The 24,164-nt window shown below is 53.0% G+C and overlaps 7 protein-coding genes across 7 annotated transcripts; 3 read left to right on the top strand and 4 right to left on the bottom strand.

Annotated features, from left to right (window-relative positions):
• Positions 1-60: 60 nt before the first annotated feature.
• On the bottom strand, positions 61-3,753 carry CTRU02_212873 (uncharacterized protein; the record flags this gene model as incomplete). The annotated part of the gene is made up of 2 exons (XM_070205927.1): positions 61-708; positions 730-3,753. 2 exons carry the CDS (start codon positions 3,751-3,753, stop codon positions 61-63), a joined length of 3,672 nt encoding a protein of 1,223 aa, XP_070060320.1.
• A 2,050-nt stretch (positions 3,754-5,803) lies between these two features.
• On the top strand, positions 5,804-8,738 carry CTRU02_212874 (RING finger domain-containing protein; the record flags this gene model as incomplete). Its single annotated transcript, XM_036721441.1, has 2 exons — positions 5,804-5,854; positions 5,970-8,738. The coding sequence occupies 2 exons, from the start codon at positions 5,804-5,806 to the stop codon at positions 8,736-8,738; spliced, it is 2,820 nt and encodes a 939-aa protein (XP_036586610.1).
• A 687-nt stretch (positions 8,739-9,425) lies between these two features.
• CTRU02_212875 (cysteine synthase) lies at positions 9,426-10,622 on the top strand (the record flags this gene model as incomplete). Its single annotated transcript, XM_036721442.1, has 2 exons — positions 9,426-9,543; positions 9,625-10,622. 2 exons carry the CDS (start codon positions 9,426-9,428, stop codon positions 10,620-10,622), a joined length of 1,116 nt encoding a protein of 371 aa, XP_036586611.1.
• Positions 10,623-10,809: 187 nt separating this feature from the next.
• Positions 10,810-12,039, bottom strand: CTRU02_212876 (uncharacterized protein; the record flags this gene model as incomplete). Its single annotated transcript, XM_036721443.1, has 2 exons — positions 10,810-11,867; positions 11,925-12,039. The coding sequence occupies 2 exons, from the start codon at positions 12,037-12,039 to the stop codon at positions 10,810-10,812; spliced, it is 1,173 nt and encodes a 390-aa protein (XP_036586612.1).
• Positions 12,040-12,329: 290 nt separating this feature from the next.
• Positions 12,330-13,055, top strand: CTRU02_212877 (mitochondrial 54S ribosomal protein bL19m; the record flags this gene model as incomplete). Its single annotated transcript, XM_036721444.1, has 2 exons — positions 12,330-12,489; positions 12,544-13,055. The coding sequence occupies 2 exons, from the start codon at positions 12,330-12,332 to the stop codon at positions 13,053-13,055; spliced, it is 672 nt and encodes a 223-aa protein (XP_036586613.1).
• Positions 13,056-13,921: 866 nt separating this feature from the next.
• CTRU02_212878 (potassium ion transporter) lies at positions 13,922-16,811 on the bottom strand (the record flags this gene model as incomplete). The annotated part of the gene is made up of 3 exons (XM_036721445.1): positions 13,922-14,866; positions 14,917-16,634; positions 16,712-16,811. The coding sequence occupies 3 exons, from the start codon at positions 16,809-16,811 to the stop codon at positions 13,922-13,924; spliced, it is 2,763 nt and encodes a 920-aa protein (XP_036586614.1).
• Positions 16,812-21,244: 4,433 nt separating this feature from the next.
• On the bottom strand, positions 21,245-23,716 carry CTRU02_212879 (DNA repair helicase RAD25; the record flags this gene model as incomplete). Its single annotated transcript, XM_036721446.1, has 1 exon — positions 21,245-23,716. One exon carries the CDS (start codon positions 23,714-23,716, stop codon positions 21,245-21,247), a length of 2,472 nt encoding a protein of 823 aa, XP_036586615.1.
• Positions 23,717-24,164: the final 448 nt, after the last annotated feature.

Below are 24,164 nucleotides of genomic sequence, written 5' to 3' on the forward strand. Positions count from 1 at the left end.
CTCCTATCCCTACTTTCTCCCGTAGTTACGGTCTTGTTACCCATCCCTCCATACGTATCGTTATCGTGTTGCTATCAACGAATCTCTCGAGGGCTCGATTTGGTTTGCTCTTCGTGAGGGCATCAGCAGGGTTGTTTTACCCTTGACTTCGTTGACGATACGAGATCGGAAGATTCGTACGTTCTGGTGCCTTCTCTTATTGAACTGGGTGAATTTGAACACTCCTCTAGCGATGAGGCTGTTGATCTCTTGTTTAGTTGACTGTTCGAACGGTTCGCCTGGTGTAGTAATAACACCTTCTCGTCGTAGTTTGATTGCCAATTCTTCGTCTGCTTGCTCCTTAATCGATAGGAATATTTGTTGATAATCCGGGTCATCGTTGAATTCCTCTGTGAAGTGGGCGATTGGCAGTGGTCTCTTCCGGGGTCTGCCCGGGCGTCTTCTCGGTGGCTCCGGTGCCTCTTGCGGTTCGTCCGGTTCACTGCCTCCGCCGGCGACGATAATTTCGTCGCGTACTACTTCCTGCTGCGGTATCTCAGCTTCGGGTTCTTCTTCTTCTGGCGCGGCGATGGAATTAGGTGGTTGATCGGGATCTTCGTAGTATGGTTTGACTACGGTAGACCGGAAGGTCTTCGGACCACGTGGCGTATCGACAGTACAGGTTTCGCCGTTTATGGCTGCTAAAGTAAACGGTCCGGTCCAGCCCTTCTTTTCGCGTCATACTCGTACTTGCGACCGTAGCGGTAAATTAACAATTGGCCCTGTATCAGGGCCATTGCGGGTGGCGATAGCTTCTGCCACCTGTCGCCTTGCGTGAAGTTCGCATACTTCGCTCGTCGCCTTCTTAATCGCTTTCGCCCGCCTTGTGACTTCGGGAGATGGCGGCGAATCGTCGGTAATTCGTGGGTACGAGCCGAATACCAAGAGTGTTGGCACTATTCCGTTCGGGCCAGCAGTATCGTTGACTGCTTTGACTGCTGTTTGAAGTGCTGATTCTGGCGTAATTGTTGGGTCTTCTGCTCTGATGATTTCGTACGCCCTCCTTAGAGGTGTATGGTATCGTTCAACTTTCCCAATACTGTTGTGGGCTTCTATGGGAATTTCCTTGATTTCAATTGCCATTCCTCTCGCCGCGTTTCGGAATTCTGTTGAGCGGAAGTTTGTTCCAGCGTCGGTAACTAGCCAGTCTGGGGGTCCCTGATACACATCTATCCAGCAGAGGCGTAGGGCTTCCCAAGTGGCTTTCGCAGAAATGTCCTCAAGGAACCGGGCGGCGTTGAACGCCGTGGCGGTATCGACGACGTGGAGGACCGGTCTGTTACCCTCAAGGTACATCACGTCGGCGATAACCTCGTAGTTGAATTCGTAATCGTCTCGTAACGTGAATTTGAACCGTGATGGCGCTGGTGCGTGCATTTGGCATCGATGGCAGACTTTCGATAGTTGCTCAATTGCCGTAATTTCAACTGGGTGGCCGGCCCTCTGGAGCACCTTGTGTAATCGTTGAACAGATGGGTGTCCGAAGCGACGGTGAACCCGTCGCAATTCAGCGTCTGTGAGGTGGTTCCAGGCGAGTGGTTTCTCCTTATCGAGTAATAACCATGGGTGGCCCCATTTGCGAATAATAGGTACGACCTTATTTCCTTGGATGAGGGTATTCGTAACGTTGTTAAAGTAGACCTTCAATCGGTCCATATCTCCTAGGCACATAAGGAAGGGAGTGTTAGTCTCAATAACGTGAAATTTGACGCTTCCAAACGGCGTTGGCACTTTGGTAGTCCCTATAGACTCCAGTGGTATCCCATCGCCGAATTTCACTGTAACGCCGCCAGCCGCCTCAGTGTTTAACGTAATTCCTTCGTAAATTTGTTGTAGGGCCACGAATTGTGGGTGGCCAGCGGTTGAGAATCCTGCTGCGCCCGAGTCGGGCATGATCCCTTGGAAGTTCTGGGCAGAGTAGCGTCCCTCGAGTGTGAATTGCGAAGGTAGCTCTTTCGGTTCTGGTTGGTTGCGGAAGAGGTCTTCTTTCGTAATAGCATGGCGGGTTGACTGGTCTGCTAGGATCGTGGCGATCCTGTTGCCGTCAATTGCTGTTGTAGTGAAATAGGCGGTGACCTGGAATTGACTGTCGCTGCCGGTCTCTTCCTCTTCGTCACTTTCACTGGTTTGTTCGGTTACGTGGTAGTATTGCTGGGGGTCTTCGGCGGTAGGTTGTAGGTCTAACCCGTCGAAACCCTCGTATTGGACGAGAAATTGGCCATATGCTGGAAGTGACGTATCCTGGGCATATTGGGTGGTTTTGAACTTCTCGTACGCTTTTCGTCTCTCTTCTGTGGTGTGTTTGGTTGACCAGCAGTTAGGTTTTCCACACACGTAGCACTTCTTAGGCGTTGGCGGTAATAGGGGTCTGTCACGGCTTCTTCCTCGTGATGATCGACTTCGTGATGAACGACTGTATCGTGAATAACGCCCTCGACCGTTGAAAGTTCTGTCGGTCCAGTACTGCTCTGGTGGGTTGGCTACTGTGTTGAATTGTTGTTGGTTGAGACGGGTAGCTGTCTCGATCGACGAGATTAATTGGCTGCGAAGTCCCTCGTACGTCTCAGCCGGTACAAATAACGCCATTGCACACTCTGGAATATCTCTACAAGCGTGTAGAAGTTGGGTATGGAGGGATCGGTCGTTGTGATCCTGTTGTGGCAAACCGGGCTGAATCTTGCTTAATTTGTCACATAGTATGTCAAAACACTCCGATTTGGTCTTTCCAGGGTTATCGCGAATGATTTGGGGAAGAGTAGTTGTATTCCACTGCGTAACGTACGCTTGTTGCCTTTCCCTAGTCTCGAAGTGTGATTTCAATTGGTTGATCATGGTCTCGAAGTTGGGCTGTGGGTTGATCACTTTAATCGAGGCGTAGAAGTAGGTTTTGGCTATTCCTTTCAGTATTAGGGGAAGTGCCCTGTTGTATTGGGAGGTGTGAATTCCCAGCATTCTACAGTGATCCACGAATACTGGCATCTTCTTTTCGAGTACATCGTACATATCGCCGCTGTATTTCATATCGTCGGGGTATAGTTTCGCGAATTCTGTTAATTGCTTTCCGATACGGTCTGTTGACTCGTATGGTTGGAAGTCTGTTAACGGAGAGACCGTGGGATGTGGCGGTCGGTACGGTAGTTGCCACTGTTGTTGTTCTTGTGGAGGAGGTGGCTGTAGGGTTGGTTCGACTCTTCCTCCTGTGCTGTTGGCTACTGTTGCCGGTCTCGTGATCTCTTCGTGGAATTCGGGGTCTTTTATCAGAGCCTTCAGGTTGCGATATCTCTTGACGCCTTGTTCGAGTTCTTGGGGTGACCAGTAGTGGAATTCTTCCTTTTTGAGGGCTAATGCCACGTTTTTCGAGATTTTCTTGCCATCCATTTCGACGTAGACGCCGTTACCGATTAAATAGTCTCTGAAGAATCGTAGGATTGGGGGAGGTACGTTCTGGAAGTCTTCTTCTGACCAGTCGGCGAAATCGGGAGAAACTTCGTTCCATAGCTCGAGGCCCGTGAGATTCCTCTTCTCATAGGTCTCAAGTAGGAAACCCATATAGGAACCCAGTTGCTGTGGGCTAGCGTTTGTAAGGTCGATTGCCCAGTTGCCCCATACTGCTGGATCGATCATACTTTCGATTCTCTGTGGGATGGGGACTGTTGATTGGCTTTTGGCAGTGACGCCGCTCGCGGGCGATCCTTCTCGTGAATTTCGCTCCATTCTGACAGTATAAAAGGATTACTTCTGTTTAGAATCTTGAATTCTAATCCTCAACAGCGTCAGCTGCGATTGGTGCAAGATGCAGGCCTGGAAGTGGGAGTCAAAAGACGATTCGGGATATTACGATTCTAAGGGGAAAGAATCGTGAAATCGGGGATTTTCGTCGGTTCGTCGTTTGTTTCCGTCGGCGCCGTTCTCGCTGATGTTCTCGAGGGGTGTGAGGGTATACACAGGTCTCGAATTGGTAGGGAGAGAGTTCTACCGTAGATTCTCTCGTGAATCTCTCTTTCTCGCTTCGGGCTTCGCTCCTCACTGTTGGGAAGTTTAGAATCTAGCGGACAGTTGGCCTTATGACGCCCACAACCACGTGCGTTTCTCCTAAGCCGCAGCCTCGGAGGCGTATACGTATAGCTGTATAGGCGGATTACCGCCGGTAGTCTCCGCTCGCCTTTCGGCGTGTTCTTCTTCTGGTAGGGAGGTCTCTTGTGGCAGGCGCCTCGCGGTTGGCACCTCGTCTGGGGATTTATTGAGAAACTAGCGGGCGCCTCGTGATTGGCACCGCGCGTGGGGGATAGTTGTAGTTGGGGAAGTTGTTGTCCCTTGTGGGATTCGTGAATCTTCGCCCTTGTGGCGTGAAGAGGTTGGAAGACCGTCGATTCGGTAGGTCTCTTCTTCTGGTGATTGAAAACGCGTGATGGAACGCTCTTGCCAGCGATAATTGGCTGCGATTAACCTTATCCCGCCTAGGGTGAGCGTAGCAGTCCCTAGGTTACTCGAATAATCGGATTGCTGGTAGATTCGAGGAAAAGAAGCTTTCTTCTGCTGGTTTCCGTAGATCCCAGTTACTCTCGCTTCTTCTCTCGTTAGCACGAAATCCCTACTTTTACCTGGGCTTGGGTATCCAGTTCAAGAAGTCGTCTCTTCTGGTGTTGACCTTGCTGATCTGCGGTTTGTCCGTAGCAGAGTGGTAATTGTGAAGTTAACCAAATTAATGGCAACTGTGAGGTTTACCACTGATCAGTGTAGGTTTCACAGGGGGTGAAACAGGGGGTGAAACGGAATTCCGTTCGTCAATAACAAATAACAGTAAATTGGTTCTAATCGATGGTTCATGATTGTTGAAAGTGGTGTTGTTGACTAGAAGGTGGGGATATTCCCCCTTGGCCTGTCACGTGGGTCTGGGAGGCTTGGGCCTCTCAGCCTGGCGGGCGTGTGGCTGGAAGTGCCACACGACTCCGTATTCCAACTATCGCAACATAAACAAATGTATGAGAAATGTTTAAACCCGAGGAAGATACGATGTAGTGCGACCATTCTGTTTTGGGCGGGGAATCCGATCTCCAATTGTTGAATGGGACGATGCAAGAGCACAGTCAGCGTAGTGCTGGGGTTGCAAGACTCATCCCCCTCTGGTAGGACGCAGGATGACCTATTTTGAGAGTTTTTCGTAACCTAGTTGCATCTCTTTTCAAAATGTTCTCTGCCGTCTCATAGACCACCCCAACTAAGCCTTGCTCTTACTGTTGAAGTACTCCTGTAGGAGGTCCTCACCTCAGAAGCAGTCCACATGTGAAGGGATCAATACTTCGCCATAAGCAATTGAATCGGGAATTTTACTAGGCTCGGGGGGGAGGGGGGAGGATTGAGTTCGTATTCCCAGCAACTTACAGGGGGCTTACCTGTCCAAAAAGGCTGTTGTCGAGGGGAGACTGCAGTGTGCGGGACTCCGTAGTGTAAGTTGTATGCCATGTTTTGAGCTACCAGCAGGGATAGGGGGCCAGTGGGCGTATGGAAACCAACGTGGGGTTGGGGCTGCCGTCGCATCCATCCATCACAGGCGCCTTTCTGACCAATTTTTTTTTTCTTTGCCTGCTGCTGCAGCGGCGGCCACGGCGCGCCTAGCCTTCCAAGCCCCGCCACTCAGCTCGCCAACAGCCAGTCTTAATACGGACCATGTCCCTTCGGGCGCATCTTGGGCAATTCTTCCCATGACACTGTCTTCTTGCTGTCCGGCATTTTTGGGATCGCGTGGAGCGACTGCTGCTGCTGCATGGATTCCTCAAAACCCGGACTCGACCTGGAGAAGGAGTTGACGTGCTCTGTAAGTCGCCTGCTGCTGTCATCTGATCCAACGCCCCGTAGCGCCGCCCTAGAAGGTAGAAGGGGAGGGGCACTCTAACGTCTTGTCTTGTGCTGACCGAATCCGTCCCCTGCAGATCTGCACCGAACTCCTTTACCAGCCGTTGACTCTCCTCGATTGCCTGCACACCTACTGCGGTGCATGTCTGAAAGACTGGTTTTCCTTCCAGTCCCAACAGGTTGAAAATTCGCCAAATCCGCCTTCCCCAGGGAAGAATATCTTCACCTGCCCGTCATGCCGTGCCTCAGTTCGCGACACAAGGCACAATGCCACAGTCGCAACTCTTCTCGACATGTTTGTTGCTGCGAATCCCGACAGAAAAAGGTCTGAAGCGGACATGGAGGAGATGGCCAAGAAGTACAAGCCAGGCGACAAAGTTCTCCCGCGCATAAGAAGCCCAGAGAGGACCCCGGAGGAGAGGCGTGCAGAGGCGGAGGAGAGACGGCTACTGGAGGATGTGCGGGAGATGAGCCTAAGGGAGGTCGGAGTGGAATCTTCCCTAGCCCCACGGCATCGAAGACGCAGGGACGATAGCACTTCTATTGAAAGCAGGACACGGCGAAGCCGAGATCACAGTGGTGATAGCCGCCACAGTCACAGACATGAGGGCAGCCGTAGACCCCGCACCGAAGGGGACCAACTGCAGCCGGATGCAAGACCGGGAGAGCAATCGAGGCGGCGGCGGAGCGAGACCAGACAACACTTGGAGGAGCCGTCCGCCGATACGCGACGCCGGCAGATTGAGCACCAGTCATCTCTGAGGTCTTTAATAAGCTCCGGGGATTTGAGTGAGCGAGATATCGAGAGAGAGATTGAAGAGTTCGCCAGGCAAATCCAGGAGGAAGGCTTATTGGACGGCCTAGATCTTGACAATATCGACCTGAGCCGTAACGATGAACTGAGCCGGAAGATTACAGAAGCTTATAGGCGACGTCAGCGAGAGCGAGAGCGAGAGCGCACGAGAGGCGATGGAGCAAGGAGGAGCAATGCTAGTGGGCAATCCAGAAATTCTCCTGATCGTATTCAAGATATTAGATCCAGCGCATCGGACAATGGTAGACCGACCAGCAGACAACGGCCCCATTCAAGGTCAACCAGTGCCACTGGGTTTCCTGATGATCGCAGCCGCCCACCGCTTTCACAAAGTGCGATGCACTTGGAGATACGTCCAGAAGAAAGGCGCAGAAGGCGGCGGACTTCCAGCGGAGGGCGTAGTGCTACCACGCCTCTCCCTGCAACCCAGCCTGAAGCCCGAGTGGCGACACGCTCACAGACGGATCTTACTCGCCCCCTGCTCAGCGATGGGTCAACTGCGAGAGCTGCCTTTGGCGAAGCTAGAAGCTCGAGTACGCCGTCCGTGCCGACAACCCAAGCCCCAAGCGACCCTCCGACGCCACGAGATCTCTCTTTCGCTACCCGTGTACCAAACCCGTCAACGCTAGTGTCCGCCAACTTTGCTGCCTCTCCTCCCACAGAGCCACTATCACCCCGTATCCAGCGGCCAAATCGACCGGCAGACCTATCCATAATCAGCCAGGCCACATCAGGTCCTGTCGGCTTGGGCATTGGCAGTCCAACTTCGTCGCCTGGTCATCAACGTACCCGCTCTCAGTTGTACCCTGAGCCTTCAATCACTTGCTCTCGATGCGCGAAGCCGCACATCGAGTACGAGCTTCACTACAACTGTGGAGTCTGTGCTAGTGGGAACTGGAACATCTGCCTTGACTGCTACAGGTCAGGCAAGGGCTGCTTACATTGGTTCGGGTTCGGTTATGGCGCGTGGACAAAGTGGGAGAAGGCTCGACAAGCCGCCCAGGAGGACATCCCAAGGCCACACATGCTAACGGCAAATCGGTATCTCCAGCCCAGGGTCATACCTGGCGGAGCTGAGGGCAGACGAACTCTCACTACTGAGGACCCTGTTAAGCGCCTTGAAAGCGGCAACTTCTGTGCACAATGCTTGGCATGGGCGAATGAGTGCTTCTGGCGTTGTGACGTGTGCAATCTGGGAGACTGGGGATTCTGCAACAACTGTGTGAATCAGGGCCGATCTTGCACTCATCCCCTTTTGCCCCTGACTTATCAGCCGCACCAAGCCCATACGCCACCTGCGAGTCCCAGATCGCCTCAACCGCCTCATTCGGCAATGGTATTGACGGGACCAAATATTCACAGCATTGGTCCGTTCAAACCTCTTACGTTCACAACCCGCTGTGATGTTTGCCAGGATCCCATCCCGCCAAGCCATAGTCGGTATCATTGTTTCACCTGTACCAGCTCCATCGAGCCAGACACACATCCAGGCGACTATGATATTTGCACAAACTGCTACGCCAATCTGGAAGCTCGCGGCCAGGTCAGTCCAGAAAATGGCCATGCCGGTTGGCGTCGCTGCCTTAGCGGTCATCGTATGATAGTCATTGGCTTCCGTGATGGGCCGGGCGGGCAGCTGCGGCACATCCTCACCGATCTTGTAGGTGGTCGTGGACTGCGAATGGAACCGGCAACAAGCGACGAGCAGGCGTACCAGAAGTGGTGGTGGAAAGAGGGGACACTGAAACGTGAACGTTTCGTTACCAAAGATGTGGCAGAAGATGCGCCGACAGGCGACGGCCAGGCGCAGGGCTTCCCCCCGGATGGTGGTGTAGGAATGAAAGCGAGCGCGGCTTGGCCATGGTTTCCGAAAGCTGAGGATGAGCTGATGTTTCCCAAGGGTGCCGAGATCAGGGAAATTGAGGATGTTAACGGGGACTGGTTCTTCGGGGTTTATATGGGAGCGAAGGGGCTTTTCCCATCGCCTTATGTGAGACGCATTGATGAATTGAGGGGCGGAGGTGATCATTGATCATGAGACATTTTGATAATATGAGGCATCACCGTGATGAATGAAACGGCAAGGGCCAAAAGAACTGAGCTAGTCCATCTTGAGTGGATGTCATGGTATTCTTCACATATGGACAAAATGACGTCCAGTTAATTTGAGAACAACTAAAGGTTCATGTTACTCTCTGATTCGTGGCGCTCAGCAAGTGTTAAGTGGCACGTGGACAACCATTGAGAAAAGTACCAGGCGTAATGCGACGTTTGACATGCTTCTCAGCACTGTACTTGGAGTCTTCTTTGATCGCCTGTTTCTTCAATGGTTATAAGAAGGGTAGAAGGTACTCATAAATTACAAGCCTACACGTCCTTCCCTTGAATCTACATGATGCTGGCCGTCGTCGGCACGTAAGGATCGGCCGGCTCGCCCGACTACCGCACCGGCCCCCGGCTCCGTTCTTTAGCACCTCCACCACGGCCGCCACATCTCTGACGTGATTTTTTTAGCGGCACACAGAACCCAATTGAGCACCCCCCACCACGGGAGGGACCCCCTGTCATTCAGCTTAGAAAGCCGAATGCCGGAGGGTTCTTCAACGCAACAGTTGCCCATCCTCCTACCGCCTCGCAACTCAACCCATTGGACACCTCTCGGCCAAAGCTGAGTAATTTCCTTTGAGCTCGAATCTCCTTACCCGAGTAACCAGGCAGCATGAACCGTCTCGGCGTGCGTCGCTTTGCGACGACGGCCGCTCGCGCCATTGACCCCCCCAGCGCCTACTCGCTCAACCTTTCCAGGGCGCAGGGCGTTGTCAAGGGCCTCACTGGCGGTATGTCTACCACCTCGCCCCCCCATCTTTTTCTGTAACTTTCTACCAGGCATCGTGCTAACGACTGCCTTCCCCTAATAGCCATCGGAAACACCCCCTTAATTCGTCTTAACCGCCTCTCCGCCGAGACCGGCTGCGAAGTCCTCGGAAAGGCCGAGTTCATGAACCCAGGTGGCTCCGTCAAGGATCGTGCCGCCCTCTACGTCGTCAAGGACGCTGAGGAGCGTGGCCTGCTCAAGCCGGGCGGCACTGTCGTCGAGGGAACCGCCGGTAACACCGGCATCGGCCTCGCCCACGTCTGCCGCTCGCGGGGCTACAAGCTCGTCATCTACATGCCCAACACCCAGTCTCAGGGCAAGATCGACCTGCTGCGCCTGCTGGGTGCCGAGGTCTACCCCGTCCCAGCTGTCGCTTTCGAGAACCCGGAGAACTACAACCACCAGGCTCGCCGTCACGCCGAGTCCCTCGAAAACGCCGTCTGGACGAACCAGTTCGACAACACGGCCAACCGCCGCGCGCACATCGAGACCACGGGTCCCGAGATTTGGGAGCAGACGCAGGGCAAGATCGACGCCTTCACCTGCGCGACGGGCACTGCTGGCACTCTGGCCGGAATCACGCGGTTCTTGAAGGAGAAGAGCGACGGCCGCGTCAAGTCCTTCCTCGCTGACCCCCCGGGCAGTGTGCTTCACTCGTACGTGAGCTCCGGCGGCAAGCTCGTGGAGCGCACCGGATCCAGCATTACGGAGGGCATCGGCCAGGGCCGTATCACCGACAACCTGGCTCCCGATATCGGGCTTGTCGACGGCTCGCTGCACATTGCTGACGAGAAGAGCATCGAGATGGTGTACCGCTGCCTGGATGAGGAAGGTTTGTACCTGGGCGCCAGCTCGGCCCTCAACGTCGTGGCGGCCAAGGAGGTGGCCGAGAAGCTCGGAAAGGGACACACCGTCGTCACCATCCTGTGCGACGGCGCGTACCGCTACGCCGAGAGACTGTTTTCGCGCAAGTGGCTGGGCGAGAAGAAGCTTCTGGGCGCGATACCCAAGCATTTGGAGAAGTACATTGTCCTGCCGTAGTCGGCTTGATTGTCTCTTGGGTGTGTCTTTATGATTGTATACATAGATAATTTTACATATCAGCTGTACATAGCCCCTCATCTGCCCCCTGGAGCCGCTTGATTTCTTTCTTTCTTTCTTCCCCTAATCCTCTCTTACTCTTGACATTATCCTTAAACCCCAACGCTAAAATCATCAACCGAGCCATTTAGTTGGACTTGCCGGACTCGAATAGGGTGCTGTAGGTCGCCAAGCCGCGCTCGGCAGGGTAGGCGTTGTTCTCGACCTCCTTCTTGACCTCAACACCGAGCTTGTTAGCGATGGCCTGCAACTTCTGAGCCGTAGGCTGGTCCACAACACGAGTGGCCAGTAGCAGACCGTGAAGGATTGGGCTTGCGGCGGCCAAGTATTGCGTCCGGCTGTTGATCAGGTAGGCGACGCCGCTCGTCCGGTTCTCGTAGGCACCCTCGGGGTGCAGCTGTCGCAGGCCAGCATCGACGGGCCACCTGTTGACGATCTGAGTCGCGTACCGCGCAACCTTGCCGTCGACGTCCTTGCCCTCGTTGTGCTTAACAGCCAGCACCGCGGAAAGGTGCAGCGCGGCGCCCAGGACCTGGGGGTCCTTGTGCAGCGGCCAGCGCATCTGCTGGCTTGGCTCAACGCCAGAGTTCTTCTTGGGGATGTGCTTCTCGTCCTCGAGCATCTCAAGCACCATTTCAGTCCACCGCAGTGCCTGCTCCGTCTTTTCCTTTTCCCAGCCGCTGTTCGCGGCCCGCATCTGTACAAAGTGCAGGATCTCGTTGACCTTCTCCGAGGTGTCGAGTTTCAGTCCCGTCTTCCGGACCTGCCGCGCCGCCTCGATAATGGTGTAGATCTGGCCCTTGATGCCAGCAAGACGAATCATCTTGACGAAGTCGATCTCACTGTACCGGCGTCCTGCAGTGCGCATGCCAGAAAGCAAGCGACCAAAGTTGTTCCAGTCCTCGGCCGTCTGCATCGCACGCAGGGCCTTCCACGTGATGGCGCGAGACGCAGGCAGGGAGTCCTCGTCGATGAAGGAGAATTTGTGCTCGTGGCCGTCGACCTCGATGTAGACGGGATCGCTACGCAGGCTATTCTTCATCTTCTCGGAGAAAACGCGCTTGCGCTGGTGGATCGGAAGGTAGAAGGGGAGGATGATGCTGGACTGGATCTCTTCGAGAATGGGGGCAAGACCCGGGGTCGAGGTCTTGTCAAAAATGACCTGGTTATCTGGGAGAGACAGCACATGTTAGTTCTCGGGCTGTTGGCAGTATACATTGAGTGGCATCACAAGAAACTCACTTTGATGGGTGGGCGTTTGGCTGAAGCTCCGTTGCTGCTGCGCGATGCAGCCTGCAGGCTGCTCCCATACCGAAGGCTTGGCCCTCAGGGCCCTTCCGACTAAACTCCTTGACATACTGTCGTCTTGTGTGGCGTGAATGCAGTCGAGACTACACGATTCTCGACATTCGGCGAGGGAGCTACGGTATCGACAGATGCGCAGGGTCCCCCCAAAATTTTGGCACCCGCGAGCACAGCGCCCCGGCTCCGCATCATTGATGCACCGAGCCAATCAGAACGCGCAATTGCACTCCGAACTTCGACTTTTCGATTCTCGACTCCTGCGAAGCTCTGGTCTGCTATCTGCCTCGTCCGACGACAAACGCCTCCTGGGTTTACCTGTCAGTCCACGAGCACACATTCACAATGAACGCAAACTGTCTCCTGAGGCGGCCGGTCGGCTGCTTGAAGACGGCGCTCCGCCAGACTCGGCACCAGAAACTGGTGGCTCGTACCATGGCCACCGCCGCCGAACCCCCAGTATCAACACCCTCAGCGCCTGCGCCCTCAATCAAGCCCTCCATGTGTATGTACATCTTCTGATTATTGAAGAAAATGTTTCTTGCTGACAATGCCGCAGTCAGTCCCCGTCACAAGCCCACTTTCGCCGTCTACCCCCAACTTCCCTCCATCCGCCAAACCTACAAGAACCCGATGATCGCCCTCGATGACAAGCAGCGCGCGACTCTCGACCCTACGGGCGCCCGAACCCGTCTCTTCGACCCGGCCCGCCCTGATGCCGCCAAGGTCGGCGATGTCCTCATGGTCACGACGAAATCCGGCGAGCCCTTCTCGGGCGTGTGCATGAGCATCCGCCGCCGTGGCGTTGACACCGCTATTCTTCTCCGCTCGCAGCTTATGAAGGTCGGCGTCGAGATGTGGCACAAGATCTACTCGCCGACGGTCATCGGTATTGATATTGTCTGGCGCAGACCCAAGCGCGCGCGCCGTGCCCGTCTCACCTACATGCGCCAGCCCAAACACGATATGGGCAACGTCGACCACCTCGTCTACGCCTGGAAGAAGGAGAGATACGGCATGCGCGGTGGAAAGGGCAAGGGACAGGTTGGTACACGGTTCGAGAAGAAATGAGCGGGTTGAAGAATGGTTCCGGAATGTGCTGGGGGGGTTGTGTGTGGCTGGTACCGTGAGGTTGTTTTTGGGGCTTCTTGTCCCTCCTCCCCTTGAGGTGATGTACGATTAGAGGTAAAAACGGGGAGTTGTACAACACGGGCCTGTATAGAGTCTTGTACATGAACACATAAAGATCTCTCATAATCATTCGCGGATGGTCCTTTACCCAAGCATACTTGGGTTTTGTGTAGAAACAAAGCAGATGCCAAACAGATCCAGTTGCTCAGTCAGGGGATGCGATGGATCCTTTTACTGGATGGCAACTGCTTGTGACGAAGAGACTTTCAATGCTAGGATCTTCAGCCTTTGTTGGCCTGAAAAAGTTAACCAACATCGCAGCTAGGTTTAGCCGCTACTCGAAAAGAGAGGTTGCAGACACAGAAGCAGGGCTCGTTGTGAACATCCGGTGGAGTGCTGTTGAATCATTATCTATGATGCCATGGCTATTATGCATCCTTGAATCTTAGAGATGATTACACCGTTCACGTAATGCCAGTCACTGAAGCGGTCCATGGTCCGTCAAGACGTCAAAAGGAGAAAAAAAGAAATATGTTCGTCAGTCATAATAGTTGTACAAAATCCTAACAATGTACAGGAATTACCAAACGCCAGTTAAAACATGTCCTTCCCTAGCTTGAGCTTGTCTAGTCCGTACCGTCTTTTTGAAAAAAAAAAGAATGACTGCCGCACCAAGTATACTGTTTGTGATCAAACCAGGAACTCCGCATGCAACCGACGAGCCAGCCTCGTGAAATCCAATGCAACGTGTGTGCGTTTTTTGTCACCAAAATCGACCCTGTTAGGGTCGTTTACCGCCACGGCTTTTAGCGTGCTGGCGTAGTATTTACTCTTCGAGCAGGGTGCACTATTCCGGAGTCGGTAGAAGTGGTGTCGTCCTCTACCGGCTCCGTGGCACGCCTCCTCATCTCCTCTGCTATAGGTAGATGATGCTCTCCAACTTCGAATGATCTGCTGCGCCTAGAGAAACTCTCTTCATGTGCGTTCATGGGAGGGCCTGGGTGCAGGAATTGAGTTAAGATGTTGATATTTCCCCTGTTGGTGCTCTGTCTTCTTGATCTCAGGTGAGATCGACTGGCGCTGAGCGCTGTTCCAGTCGACGCGGCCGTAGCAGATCGTACGAGAACTGGCAGAGGCGCCTCCTCGGCCTCCTTTTCAAAACGAGACTCGCTGGGTAAAAGAACAGCGCGGTCTAGACCATAAGGAAGACCACGATGGCGTCCACGGATTTGCATGGCAATAATAATAAGCTTGCCTCCGGTGGTAAACTGTGAGCATAGCGATGCGTTGACGTTTGGATAACCCAAACTAAGTCCGACAGTACCATACGCGCTCACAATCTCAAATAGAACAGAGAAGACATCAAAATCCTTGTTCTGGATGCGATGCCCTTCGGTGATGGCCAAGATAAAGAGCCCCAGGAACACATACCATAAATCAAAGGACAGCTGGCGGCGCAAATGGGTTCCGACGTAGGACATGGCGCTGTTCTCGTTTGTGCCCTCGACTTCCTCATCTGGGTGATGATAAACACCAAGTGACTTCTCTTCGTAGACGTTGGTGCGACGGATAGAGATAGCAATCGGGAATACTGAAATGTACATCATGATCATGTACGAAACCTGAACTGCCGGGTGCAGAGCCGATATGTTTACCACCGAAAAGCCAGCCGTTCTGGTCGATGCGGCCTGGAACAGACCATCGACAATGCGAATATGTACAGGCAGATGGCTTACAGCATTGTCGTTAAGCTTTTTGCGGGAGTTAGCAAAACCCTTCCAGCGCAGGAATGAGCACTTACATCAAGCAAAACGAAGAACAGGAGATCGAGGACGTTTAGGCCGATGAGAATGCTGAACAGCCACCAAGTTGCACCCCCAGGGAATAGCAGGGTAAAGCAACGACGCGGATGGTCTAACAGGAATCGCAGCTCCTGATGGAGTCCACCTCGGGGAACAACCTTTGACAAAATCCAAATGATGAACCTGAGCATGACAGGAAAGCCAGTGTTGCCAATGATGATAAGGAACGACATGATCATGAGGATGAAGGGCACATCGTTGAAGGAGTTCATGCTGTCAGGGGTCAGGGTAAGACCCAGGTCGTTGAACGCCGAGTTCGCGGTGAATATACCCCACCATGCCTTGCTGACACCAGCCGATTCGATAACATTGCCATACTTGTCGTTGGAACTGGTGTGGACCCAAGGAAGGAAACAAGTGATGGCAAAAAGCGAGAATCCCCAGAAGTAGCACAGCAATATCACAGCAAGCGTTCTCAGTGATCGATACTCGATTCCTCCGAGTTCCTCGCGTTGATCCTGCGTCAAACCAGGAAAGGCAGAATTTCGGCCTAGGGTGGGTGTGAAACTGAGATATGGCATGTCGTCTACTTTGTCGCGTGACAGCGCAGACCTGAACGTGTCAACGCGGCTTCGAACCTTGGTCAGAGTATTTTCTGGGGCAGGCTCGTTTTGCGATTCTTTCTTGTGATGCCTGTGGAACGAGAAGGGGAAGATGGATCTTCCAATGACCTCTGCCTCTTCTGCAATTTCCTCCTTTACTGTTCGTTCCTGATCCCTCGGTCGCTGGGGCTCCTCAATCTTGATGGTCTGTCGGCGGCCAGGGTTATTGGCCAGCTCGTTGGCCATGCCGTGTGGCGCACCAATCGTCTCACTGCTTGTGGATGAGTGCTCGTGGGGAGTAGGATCATCTCTGTCATCTTCGGGCTCTGGGGCATCACCGTCTTCGACTCGCTTCGGCTTCATACCTCTTTCGGCGTCTCTAGGATTCGGAATTCGTAAGGTCTCCTCGTCGTGGCCATTGCGTTGGCGCTCAAGAATAGCCAAGTGCGCGGGAGAAGACGGCGGTGGGAGCTTCACTTCCGGCTCGGTACCATCGCTTCTAAAAACGTTTCGGGCGAAAGTGATGCGACCTTGTGATACATCCGTCACTTGTGAACCATCCTGAAATTCTGGGGCTCTGTCCGACGTCTGCTCTGTGGAGAGATGGTGGGCTGGTGTGCCGGGGATAGGGACAAAGCCGTTGCTGCCAGGGGATACTCGGCCGTCTTCGTCCTCCTTCATGTCAAGTAGAATGCCGTCGTTGGTCATCCGGGTGCGCTGGCCGTTCCTGTGCATGACTTTGATATTTCGCACGCTCAAGCTGCGGCCTCTCTCAGCCTGGTTTAGGTCGTCTCCGCGGGCCCTAGACATAGACTTGGATATAGTGTTCCTCCGCTGACGAGCTTCGCGGACGACGGTCTGGAACCGCTTCTCGAACCAGTACAATCGAAGGAAGACGACAGAGGAATGGATGGTGATGGGATTGGAGGTCATGGTGAAGAAGTAAAGACATATTTGCTGGAAGGTGTTGAGCAGGTTTACATCAATGGTGTTGAGGCCGGCCTGAGTGTTGGCTCCGCTGGCAAAGAAGAGTGCATCGATATATGCCATCTGCCCGCCGGCACTGGCGTAAATCAGGATGGAACCCAGTATAGTGAGGCCACAGATCCAGAAGTCTGAAGTCGTCGAAGCGCAGTGCAGATTAGCGCTGTGCGCAGATGGAATGCGACGAGGAGTTGGGATGGTGACTTACAGTGGGCCGAGATGAAGTTGAAATGCGGCTTCTTGGAGATGAAAGAAGGCTTGGCTGCCTGGAGCTGGGCGAGCAGCCAGCCACGCGCGTCGTCGAGCATTTCTCTCAGGTCGCGATTGTGGTGATGGTGTTGATGGTGAACTGTGTAAAACGGAGGAAAAGGCCCCTCCTGTTTAAAAGCAGGCCAGTCGAGACATCGGCCTGGGGATATGTATGAGTATGGTGCGCTGTTGTAGTGGTGGCAGTTCTAGTGAATGGGCCAAGTCTTGGCACACAGTGGCTGTGAAAGCTTTTAGTCTAACCGTCCTTGTGAAAAGGATTGGATGACGGCTGAGCTGGAATTCATGACTATCAATTGGTGCGCGGGGATATGGACGGGGCAGTAGTAGCCGGTAGTGGTAAGCGTGACATCAAGTCTGGCGTCCGTGTATGTAAAGTCAAGGCAAGTACAGCAGGGGCTTGGGCAGATAAGGAGGGAAAAAAAAGTAGGGAGGAAGAGTCGAGGTGGTTTGGATCGGATGAGTTCAGAGAGTGGAACACAGAAGAGGCATCCGATGCTGTGGGTGCTGATTGCAGATGAATGCCGGTGCCAATGCCCAGAGAGAGAGCTCTGCGGGCTCTTTTGCCTCGGGCTCTTGGCTCCTCCTGAACTAATGAACAAAAGCAACCAGGGACGCCAACAACAATAACAACAAAAATGGAGGAGGAGGATGGATGGATATGTTTTAGATATTGTGCGACGGGGAGTCCAATTTTTTTTTTCCACGTCTCTATTTTTTTTATTTTTTATTTTTAATTAGAAGGGAGCATGGCCGTTCGGTGTGCGGGCGTCTCGGACGGGTATTGTGGAGTGACCACAACGTCCACACTGCGCTGCGGCATATCCACCTCTCAGCCATCCATCCATGAGAACACCCCTGGGGCTTGTAAGTACTCGGGTTGGGGGGCCGTTCGATGGCAAAATGGCGACATTGCAATGCTGACCGACCCTTCAGTCCTGTGTTTTGTGAACCTGCCCAAGGAAGGGGGCGACTTGAGCTAAGCTTTATTTGGCAGTGACTGCTGCCCCACCAAAAATGGAACGGAAAAAGAGCACTTTGTGGAAAGAGCCTGGCTGTCCCGACAAACCTGCTAACAGGGACGCTGGAATTGTGCCTCCTTTTTGGGCCTTGGCCGACTGGTCCAGAGCATGGAAGGCCGTGGGGCCTGGCAGTTGGGAACCATGGTCCCCGAGAATCGAGATTGAATGATGCCTTGCCGGTGAATCATTGGCACGCACTTAGTGGTACATCGTATCAACCCCAAAAACCCCTACTCAGCAACCCTGACTCCAGATGCAATGGGTACCACATCACCTTACCTCACCACACTTGCACGTCTGCGGGCATCTTACCTCGCATTTTCGCCCTCCCGACCAACTATTTCCTTGTGATTGATGGCTTGTATGCGTGTGGCTGCATCAAGTATTCTGAGAAATGGCCGGAATGATCGCCAATCATATGCGCAAATCATTCATGTGCTGCCATCTTCAGGTTGATACACGCTACGTCGTAAGCGGGCGTAGTCGGTGCTAGGCGGTCAAAATGCCATGGGGAGGGGCCACAGCATGGAGACTCCTTCCCGCAGGGCCATAACATAGCATGCCCCTACGCCCGCCGGCAGTCTGCCTAATGTAGTGTCTATCTTTTAGCTCGACCTACTATATCGCACCTAGTCGATACAGGATGCAGCCCGCGAGAGATCTGTTTCGTGGCGTGCCATTCCAAGACACGCCAGAATGATTTCTCCCCCCTTCCCAAAGTCCCCCGACCAAACTGGCGGAGTGCCAAGTAACTTTATTTGCTGGGTGGGTCAGCATCTCTCGCCCAAGCAGAACACAGCAGAGCTGCTTCACACGCCGAAAAGAGCAAGAGTGCAGCTGCCTCTTGACAGGGTAACAGGGGCGACACCACCTATCCCAATACGTCATTTTGGTGCCAGCACATCTCACCCTCCTTCACCACGGATCTCTTGGAAAGCTGAAAGTGCGGGTACCCCTACCTACCCTTCGATACTACTGTCTGCGTACCTGACTGAGATGACCTTAACAGCATGTGAATGCATGCATACCCCCGATATCACCGGCCTGATGTTCGCTGCCTTTTTCTTTTCTATTCTGTGACTCCATGTCCCTCCCGATCCCTCAATACGCAACTATGATGCCAACTCTGTTCTTAGGTTTTTCCCTTTGCAATTTTTGCAGATCGACGCCCAATAAGTCAGATGCGTCCATCTCTCAACTGCGGCACCGCCTGTTCCGAGAGTCTGATGGTCTATTAAGCAAGCCTCAGGCTTGTTCACGTGTGGCCTTGGACAACACTAGCTGCGAAACCAGACGCGTTCAACATGACTCTCCAGAGGTCATCACACCAGCGCTAGATAATGCCTCTCGACCCCCTATAATATGAAACAGCAAGGCTGCTGCTTCCAACAGGTCATCCTAGCCAAGGAGCCACCAAAGCTTCAGATGGGAATGCATTGAGAGACAGCATTGAGCCACGGCCAAAAACAACTCAAAGCTGTTCTATTTTTCCCCAAAGCAAGTACCAGCTTCAAGCCACGGCGGCCTATGAAACCTATCGGCTTCCCCAGATAATCCTAAAGCCGATCAAATCGTTTTTAGTCACACCATATCTCTCACAGCGGAGGCCTTTGGCAGCGCAATGCAGAAGCACATGCACCTATAGCATTAGCATAGCCCGACAACCATCTGGTGTAAGCCTTCCTGGGCAGCTGGGCAACCCATATTGTGTGCAAACCGGCAAGAAACCTGCGGAAACGCAATGCCCATCCTCGACGTGCTATCATTAGCCGGCTCGGTTACCAATCCCAACCCTGCCCCAACCGGACTCCCGGTCGCCCGTTTCGTATGTCGTCGTGCCGGCTGCATTCTGAGTCCAGACCGCTGCCGATTACAGCCAACCGCCACCGAGGTGAGAAATGAGAAACATCGTCAAATAACCGCTGACAGTAGCCCCCGTCACTTCTCAATCTCACCACCTCAACACAACGTTGCTACCAGCTGATTTTTTTGTTATTTTTTATTTCTCGGCACTTTCCCTTACTCATCCCTCTTCACCGCCTAGCCTATCAACTCCTCAACCAATGCGACAGAGTACTACTTAACTCCAACCCTAGCGAGGCACTGCATGCGAGTTATGAGATGGCGGTACCAACGCTCATCTCCAAACCTTGGCTGCAAAGAAAAACCTGGTAACCCTGAACGCGCAATACTATTCAGATACACCGCCCAGTTCGATTGGCATTCGAGCGGATAAGATTAGTTTACCCCGACTCAACCCGTTGTCTCTGCCAAGACCAACGACCTCATATCCTCGACTCATTTGCCAGCACAGCCCACGTGAAAGAGCAAGTCCATCGACTGGTAGGATGATAAGCCGGTTGTCCAGGGACATCAAAACAGGGCGCGATTTTCCTTTGCCGTGGTGTAATCCATTCCCTGGACGAGTACCCTCGCAATGCCCCTGCTTTATCTACAAACAGCAGAAAGGGGCGAACAGCCTTGGCGACCTCAGCGTGTTTTGCTCCACGCACCCGCAACCGGCGCGCAGTTTGTCATCTCCAAACATTTTTTACCAAATAGTCATATTTCCCTTTGACACGACAAAACAGTGACAGCTATCAATTTGCAATGCCAACTGCTGCAGGCAACGGATAGCTCCCGGTTATCCGATTATGGAGCGTATGTCGATCCTCTGACTGAAGTTTATGCTGGTAACGGACCCTCCTAGCAAGGGTCGGATAACATATTCCATGGTCCCCTTTTCCTGTGGAAACATCCGAGGAACTGATTGCGAAAACGGACACGGCCATAGAGGACAGTCCGAAAACCCCGGTTGCACATATTAGATGTCAGCAGCTGAAGAGGTACATAAGGGATTGTGTCTTAGGGAACAGCCATAGAACCTGGCTATAGGCTATTCCCAATCTGTTACAACAAGGTAGGCCGTAAAGGACCGTAAAGGTCCAACTGTAAGATGACGCTGAGCCCAAGCTTTATAATTATATTTCTACCAGGTATCCGTACTTCGTGGATCTATCAACAAGGGAACGTATCTAGTCGCTGCATGTGGCAACTGAACTTGCCACTTACCTCAATAACTACAATACAGAGTATCTCTTATCGGTCAAGGGAAATACCTCCCAACAAAATCGCAAGTCTGCCAAATAAAACTGCTAAACCCAGTTATCTTTGGAGAACTTTAGAAGAAGGCCGTGACTGCCGTTACGATATAGTTAGAACGTAACCAAGGTGATTACGCGCCGAGGGAAGCGCTGCCAGTCACGAGCTATGCAGCATTTCCAGGAGGAAACCGTGAATTGCTATTTGCATACAGCGAGTACGCCTTCTTCAATTTCTCAAAAATAATATTTATATCATCTTCTGTGTTTTACAGTGAGCAAATTCGCCGTTTGCTGTCCAATGCCACCCCATCCTCAAACGCCTTGACCTTGTTCTTGTTCATGATACATTTAACGCTTCGCCTTCTCCCTCTGGATCTTCTTGAAAAACGTGTTGCTCTCGGCCTTGCCCTTCTTGAGCTTCACTCTCTTGTTCTGCTCCATGTACGCCATGTCCTGTCCGCCGGACAAGTCGCCCAACAATCCTGCCGTCCTCCTAGCAGCGGCCTTCTTCCTGCCCCTGGCCGGTGCCCGGCCCATTGTGCCGCTATGAAACAGGTCGTCAATCACTTCATCCTCGCCGCCGGCCTCGTTCTCAATGAGTACTTTCTGTAGAAGCTCTCGTCTCTCGCTGGCAGCGGCGTAGGCGAGACCGGGCGTCTTTTCAATATTCGCCAGCTGCGTGATAACCTTGAATGCGTAGCCCTGGTCGACCAAAAACGCTTGTCTCTTGGAGGAGTAGTACATCTCCTGCGTGTCTTTGGAAACGAGAGAATAGAAGAAAGCGTTAAAACCCTCGTCATTTCTTCGCTTGGCTCGTAGGATACGGCCGAGACGCTGGGCCTCCTGACGACGGGAACCGTAATGCGATGAGATCTGGATGAGACACGTCGCCTCAGGTAGATCCAATGAAGTGTCTCCAATCTTTGACAGGAAAAGGGTATTGACCTGCGGGTTGTGCTGGAAGTTTTGAAGAATGTTCATGCGTTCTGCCTGGCCCGTGCCGCCAAAAATGTATGCCTTTTCGAGCTTCTCGGCGTAGGTCTTCAGCGCGTACACGTTATCGGAGAAGACAATGATCTTATCTCCTCGAGATTCGTGGTAGTTAATGAGATACTGGGCTGCCTGGAACTTGCGGGGATTCATGATGTAAAGCAAAGCCCGTTTCCGAGCGGATGCCTTGAGATACTCATCATAGAATTCTGTGGTCATAGGGCACCAGACCTCAGCACACTGAACCTTTGCGATATGGCCTTGTTCGGAAAGCTCCATCCAGTTGGCTTCATAGAGCTTTGGTCCGATGAGGAAGTTCAGATCCGAGATCTTGTCGTCCTCACGTAGAAGCGTCGCAGTGAGACCAAGCTTTGAGTGCGTCTTGATGGACGACGTGACCTTTCGGAAAATGTTGGCAGGCACGACGTGCACCTCATCAAGGAGCATGAGACCCCATTCACGAGTTTGGAGGAAGTCCATCATCTTCTTTGCCTCATGAGATCTCTCTCTGGTCTGTGTAACCATGGAATACGTGGTCACGATGATACCGGTATTACCCGGGAAAACCCTGCCCTTGTTATCAGAAGTGAAGGCTTCGATATCCTCCGGCTTGATATTCGACCACTTGAGGAATTCGTTTCGCCATTGTACGACAGACATGGAACTGGTGCAGAGAACGATGACGCCCTTCTTGACGGTGCAAGCTGCCGTGATTCCGACAAGCGTTTTTCCAGCACCGCAAGGAAGAACAATCAGACCGCTCTTGGCTCGGCCATTACCAAACATCTTACTGAGACTCTTCTCCTGATATGGACGGATCAATGTGCCAGGCCGCAAGTCAATCTCTAAGTTGGGGTTGGCCTCGTCTCTGCGGAAGTCGTACTCCTCCAGCACCGGGTATTCCAATTCCAAACAACGCTTCTGGACTGTCTCTACGGCATCATCCGAGATTTCGAAGGCGTGAGTGATTTCCTGGTCGTCGTCATCGTCATCGTTTAGCGTCGCATAGACATCGTCCTCCTTGACTTGACCGTCACGGCCCTTGGCCTTTTGCTCCTCAGCCTGCCGAACACCAGCGGCATTAGCCGTGCCGGGGATGACCAATGGTCCCTGCTTGGGGGCCGCAGTAGTTGTAATCTCCTCGTTTCCGTGCACTCGGAGAGGCCCAATAACAGGGTCCTTCAGGAGCTTTTGCAAAATGACCGGATCGGTACTTTCAACAAAATATTTGGTGTTTTTCAGCACCAGCTTCACTTTGCCGAAACTCTGAGTGCAGCCCTCGATGAATTTGCGGATACTCTCAGGCAAAGGCATCTTCAGGAAGCGGTCGAGCGTGTTGATGATGTCTTGGGGTGACAAACCCACCGAGACAGCGGCGTACAAGCTGTGCGTTGTGAGGGCATACTCGTGAACGAAGGACGGTCGAGAGATGGGCTCGGCAATCGTAATCAGGAAATCCTGAGCCTGCTCAGCAAGCGGGTTGAAACTCTCAAGGAAAATGCGACCCTTTGCTGGGTCGATCCATAGCGGGCGGTTCTGGTAGTCGGGCTTGAGGTGCAGATAGGAGAAGTCGCGCTTCTTCTTGAAAAGCGCTGACATGGATTCATGACCGTTCGCCTTCGGTCTGTCGAGGTAGGCTTCGACGGAAAACTTGTCGACGTTCTTTTCAAGGTTCTCGTCTTCGGATTCGCTCACTGGATCCACCACTGAGGATTCATTGTCGCTAGCAACGCTCCTAGGAGTGGCCGCTCCTGGCGTAGAAACTGCCGAGCCCTTTCCGACCTTGATGCTGCCGGTGACGGCCCCTTGAGCCTTCCTCTTCGGTGGCATCGTGGCAAGAGGGATCGTGGATGTTGAGAGAATGGTGTTGATGAGATGGATGTGAAGAAGAGGCGAATGATGTAGCCTGGAAATCGTGCTCAGGTAAGCAGTAGTTAGGCAGACAGGTCGCAGGAGACAGGTCGGAGTTAATTCGCACACAGCTCTAGCGTGTTCCACTGTGCCAGGGTCCTAGGTGAACGGTACACAGGCCTGTTCGGGGCAAGTTGCTTATGGCACTTTTTTACCCGCTCTCAAGTCTCTGAACTCTAGGTTTCCAATGAATTTGAAATCGATGTTGATTAAATGAGCTGTGCAGCTTCCATACTTTTTCTATCGGCCCAATAGGAGATACTAAAGATCAACTGTTGTACCTGCGTATACGGCTGAGTATCCGCTTATACTTCAGGAATGCCCTGGTCTGCTAGAACACAGCCAGAGAGGAGGTGAGTCGGAAAGG

The sequence above is a fragment of the Colletotrichum truncatum genome, assembly GCF_014235925.2.
Source record: "Colletotrichum truncatum strain CMES1059 chromosome Unknown Contig_0009, whole genome shotgun sequence".
Taxonomy (NCBI): Eukaryota; Fungi; Ascomycota; class Sordariomycetes; order Glomerellales; family Glomerellaceae; genus Colletotrichum; species Colletotrichum truncatum.